This window comes from Oryzias melastigma, linkage group LG21 (genome assembly GCF_002922805.2).
Source record: "Oryzias melastigma strain HK-1 linkage group LG21, ASM292280v2, whole genome shotgun sequence".
NCBI classification, from domain to species: Eukaryota; Metazoa; Chordata; class Actinopteri; order Beloniformes; family Adrianichthyidae; genus Oryzias; species Oryzias melastigma.
The window spans coordinates 2,002,973-2,007,642 of record NC_050532.1 but is presented as its reverse complement, the minus strand read 5'-3'; the positions used below and the strand labels follow the sequence as shown (position 1 = coordinate 2,007,642).

General features: G+C 40.4%; 1 protein-coding gene across 1 annotated transcript in view; it reads right to left on the bottom strand.

Annotated features, from left to right (window-relative positions):
- Positions 1-1,359: 1,359 nt before the first annotated feature.
- xpo4 (exportin 4) overlaps positions 1,360-4,670 on the bottom strand; it is a 58,371-nt gene continuing 55,060 nt past the window's right edge. Inside the window, exons 22-24 of the mRNA XM_024286773.1 lie at positions 3,884-4,001; positions 3,694-3,786; positions 1,360-2,595 (exon numbers count right to left, since the gene is read on the bottom strand). Coding sequence (XP_024142541.1) covers positions 2,398-2,595; positions 3,694-3,786; positions 3,884-4,001 — 409 coding nt within the window. The 3' untranslated portion in view covers positions 1,360-2,397. The remainder of the gene's footprint in view (positions 2,596-3,693; positions 3,787-3,883; positions 4,002-4,670) is intronic.

The following is a 4,670-nucleotide window of genomic DNA, read 5'->3' as shown; positions in this document are numbered from 1 at the left end:
AATAGGCACCAGTGGGATTCGAACCGGCAACTTCTTGATTGCTAGAGCGGGGATTTAACCGCTAGGCTATCCAGAAACCGGAAGTACGTCACACAGCTCCGTGGATACAGTCTATGTATTAAGCCTCCAACTACACTATTTGATTACCTTTTAAAAGTACAAAAATCAAACCAAACACCCCCCACATTGCTATTTTGTCATTTATTGCCCCTGTCTATTTGAAAAAAAAATATTTTTTTACCTGAATTGAACCGTTTTGGGATAAAAAGAAAAAACGAAACAAACAAATGAGACCCCAGTGGGATTCGAACAGGCAACTTCATGATTGCTAGAGCAGGGATTTAACCGCTAGGCTATCCAGAAACCGGAAGTGTGATACAGCTACGTTTATAGAGACCAGAGATTAACCCTGCGAATGTTAAGTGCTTCGTATGTCAAGTGCTTTCAATCTGTACGGTTTAGCGTTGTTTTATTTTTATTTTTAGCTTTTTACAATGTAATTCAACAAAATACAAATAAGTGTAGCTTTGCTGGCTAATTGCCTCTTACTTAGCCACCATCAGTTCAACGTGTCAAGCGCCAAGCTCCACATCTTCTCACTTATTTCATTCAACTTTTACTTTTCAAAGAGCTGGAGCAGATCCATCGCCGGAACCACAGGCAGCTGGGTCTTCAAGTGCCAGCTGCGGTGTGCGTGCCTGTGGATCCCTTGTGAAGAGTACGGCCTACAGTGGGGATTCAGGTGCTGGCGGTGGAGAACTGCAGCAATAAAGAGCCCTCCCAGGGAGCAGCGGGCAGCGAGGAGGAGAGGGGCGCGCAGAAGACCAGCAGCAGAGGGGTGTGGTTGTGACCCACCCCTCTCTGAGCTAAGTACCCTCTCTGTCTCCCCTTTTTTAACTATCCAAGGAGACCTTTCTGAACCCATTTTAGATTATTTTATTGCATGCTTTTGGTTTTTAATCTACTTTTATCTTGTTTTTATTTGGTTTTATGTATTTTAGACTGGGTTTGGACTGCATGCTCCTTGGACCAGGATGTCGGTGTGGACCATTTGTGCCTGGATACTTTTTATTGACTCTTCTCCTTTTTTTAAAAAAAATCTTTTTGTATATTTTTTAAAACGTCTAAGCTGAAAACGTCTTAACATCTCTCAAAAGAGTTAATTTACAATATCATTATGAACAAATCAAAATAAATAAATGAACTTTTCAAATCAATCTAAAATGTTGTTTTACTAAAAACATCAAATTAAAGGTTATCAGGTTGTTGATAAACTAGAGTCTGACAGACTCAGTTATGCTGTAAAACAATCATTTCATTTATTTGGTAAAGAGAAACAGCAGACACACACAAAGAAACTGAAGAGGCCAGAACCTTTTATACAATAACTTTATGTACACTTTTACACTTCATTAACAAAAACAGCCATCTACAATTACTGGGATAGTGCTCCGACTGAGATGGATCTCCAAAATAATGCTTTGAGAAGTGGCTCTGCTCCTTTTTATTTGGTTTGTTATTGCTGTCCTTCATGCCAGTCTCCAGTGTGTGTTGAACAGTGATGCTGAGGAGGAAAACCCTCAAATGATCCCGTCGACCCTCCATCCCGTCAGGCCTTTTTGTGTCGTCATTAAAGCCCAACGTCTCTCCAGGTAAAAAAAACAAAATGAAATCTGCAAAGGTCACCATGGTGAGTGATGCTCGGATCTCTAACTCGTGCAGACTGCCATCTACTGGCCAAAAATGAGAAGTCACTCCAGCTTGTTTAAAAACAAAGTCAGGAAACTGTCAGAAAAATAATGACACTTTTTCATAACTCTTGGCAAACCGCAGGCACTCTGTCGCACACAAACACACCCACAGAACAATCGACAACATCAAGGCACTCTGGAAAGGACAGGGTGGTGTGTGTTTGTGTGCGTCATGGCGATCCTCATTAAAAGACATCAAAAATGGCCCCTCTAAAACCTAACCTGAACACAGTCAGTCTCTTCCCTCTGTGTTCCTGTGAGTGTGTTTGTGCGCAGCTTCCAGAAGCTTTCATCGTACTGAATAAAAGGCGGAGGAACGGGGGGGTTTTGTCGTAAAAAGCAACCTCTGCAATTTGAGAGGCCGGAAACCTTCAACCAGGTCTCTGTCGAGCAGTTCAGTCTCCGTGGTTACCACAGTAACTATGCTAAACATGCTGGAGGAGCAGCGGGACAGGCAGGTGCAACGGGCACGAGAGGATTAAAAAAAAAGGAGTTCCCACTGAAAACGGGGTAAACATTCAGACTAGAAGCTCCTCCGAGGCTTCAAGCCGCATCGTCCGAGGCAAAGTTCCCACAGAGGAGGCGGGGTCAGTCTTTCATTGGTTGATTTTCAGGACAAGTCAAGGCCAGCGATGTTGTCCAGTGGTTATTTAACGCAGAGCAGGCCGCCCACGTTGGCCACGAATTCCTCCAGACTCTTGAGGAAGGCGAGCTTCTGTTTGCGATCCATGGTGGGCGGCGTGCTGCTGGCGGTCAGCTTGTTGAAGGCGTCGGCCAGCCGCTGGTAGATGATGGCGTCTCTCTGAGAGGACAGCAGAGTCTCCACCAGCTCAGAGTACTCCACCTGATGAAAGGAATGAGAAGGAATCGCATCAGCATCGAAGAAAACGTAGAAATAGGTTTAGGTTTAAAACTCCTAAGTTTTGAGCTGATCCATTTCGGTCCTGATCATTCAAATAAGTCGCATGTCTAACTTGAAGAATTTTGATAAAATATATTTTTATTGTGAGTAAAATATTGAAAGTTCTTTAAGGTTTAAGTTGATTTATTCAGGAATAATATTTCTGTTTTTTTATTATTCATATTTATGTTAAAAAGTTACAGTTTTAAAGTATTTTTGGACTCTTTTGGCACTAAGATTGTTTTAGGCTATTTTGGAGTTTAATTATTTTTTCAGCTACATGCTAGCTGTTTCGACTAACCTATGTTTCTTTTTTTTAAACGTTTTTAGGTTAATTTTGCGTTTAGCTAATATTTCAGCTATCAGCTTCATCGTTTTCAGCTATCAGCTTCATCGTTTTCAGCAATCAGCGTAATCGTTTTCAGCCATCAGCTTCATCGTTTTCAGCTATCAGCTTCATCGTTTTCAGCCATCAGCTTCATCGTTTTCAGCCATCAGCTTCATCGTTTTCAGCCATCAGCTTCATCGTTTTCAGCCATCAGCTTCATTGTTTTTAGTCATCAGCTTCAGCTTACAACATTCACACTCTACTTAACCATCTGGATCTTTCAAATCTTTAAGTTGTTACATTTAACTTATTATTAATAACTAAATAAAAATATGCACATTATGAATAACTAATGTAAACAATGTTTTTATACTTATAAGAAAAAAGGTCAGAACTGGGCGGTCATATTTAGAAAGTCTAGTGCAAATAGTAATTTTCTTTATTTTATTTTATTATTTAATATTAAAATAGAGCACTTCTGTGAAGAAGCTTGAACTATTAAGCAACAATTATTAACTAAATAATTAGAAGGCCTCCAAAAGCTAATTCAGGGAAGTTTCTACACATTAGTTCAGAAAAATCTTTTTTTTTGGTTGTTTTTAGGGATCGACCACTAGAGGGCGCCAAACGGTGTTTTCTGAGCTGCACATCAACAAAAAAAAAAGGCAAAGATTGGCTGCACAGCTGCAACATGTGGTTAGAAACATGCTGACCTGATGCAGGCACACGAGTGTGTAAAGAGCTTCTCCTGCGGCCACGGTCATCTCTGTGTTGTGCTTCTGCAGGACCAGCATGTCAAACACCAGCTGAGGGGAGGATGTGGAACACAACGTTAACGCTTCAGAACCCTGGAGGTTTTCCCATGAGACTTCACTGCATGTGTGGTTTGGGATGCGGGCAGACCTTGAGGAAGTGCCGGGTAGCGATGAAGAGGGGCGAGTCCTTCTCCTGGTTTTTGGCGCATTGTTCAGTCAGAGGAGACAAAGCCTCCAGACACAACTGGCTGATTTCTGAACCCATTCTGAAGCAAACGTTAAGGAGCTCAAGGATCCAGACATCCAGCATCTGCTTTAAAGCATTCAAATGTCAGTTTCTCTTGCTTTTTAATCTGGTTTAGTGTAAGATTTTTTTTTAAGAATTACTCTTCCTTTCGTCAATTCAAGTGTTTATAAAGAAAAACTTTTCTGCAGAAACTGAAAAAAACCCCAATATTTAATAAAAAAATAAACTAAAATCTCATCCTAAAAGATTCTTAATTCATAGGAATTAAAAGGAATCAAACTGTGTTTGACTCTCTTCATCTTTGCTGTACAGATGCTTCAAACCTCTTAGTTTGGAATGCTATTTTCTTGTTCTGTTGGAATTTTCAACATTTGACAGAATCAGATTGTTATTGCAGCAAAATAGATATGCGGATTGAGAAATATTTTTGAGCCCAATAAGAGATTTTGGCCCCATTAATTTTTTGAAAGGTTTCACTCACTGTGATGACATCACTTTTTTAAGAGGGGGAGGAGATGTTCAGTAAGTCTAAAATGTTATTTTCACCAGGTACAAGGTGCCTGCAAATTTAGCTAAGTTTTTGAGTTTGTGGCGAGGCTAAATATTCACTTATAGGCGGAGTAAGAAAGAAGAATAGTGAAAACAAGGACAGAATAAACCTTGAACACCGTGGAAAACATTCAGAAAA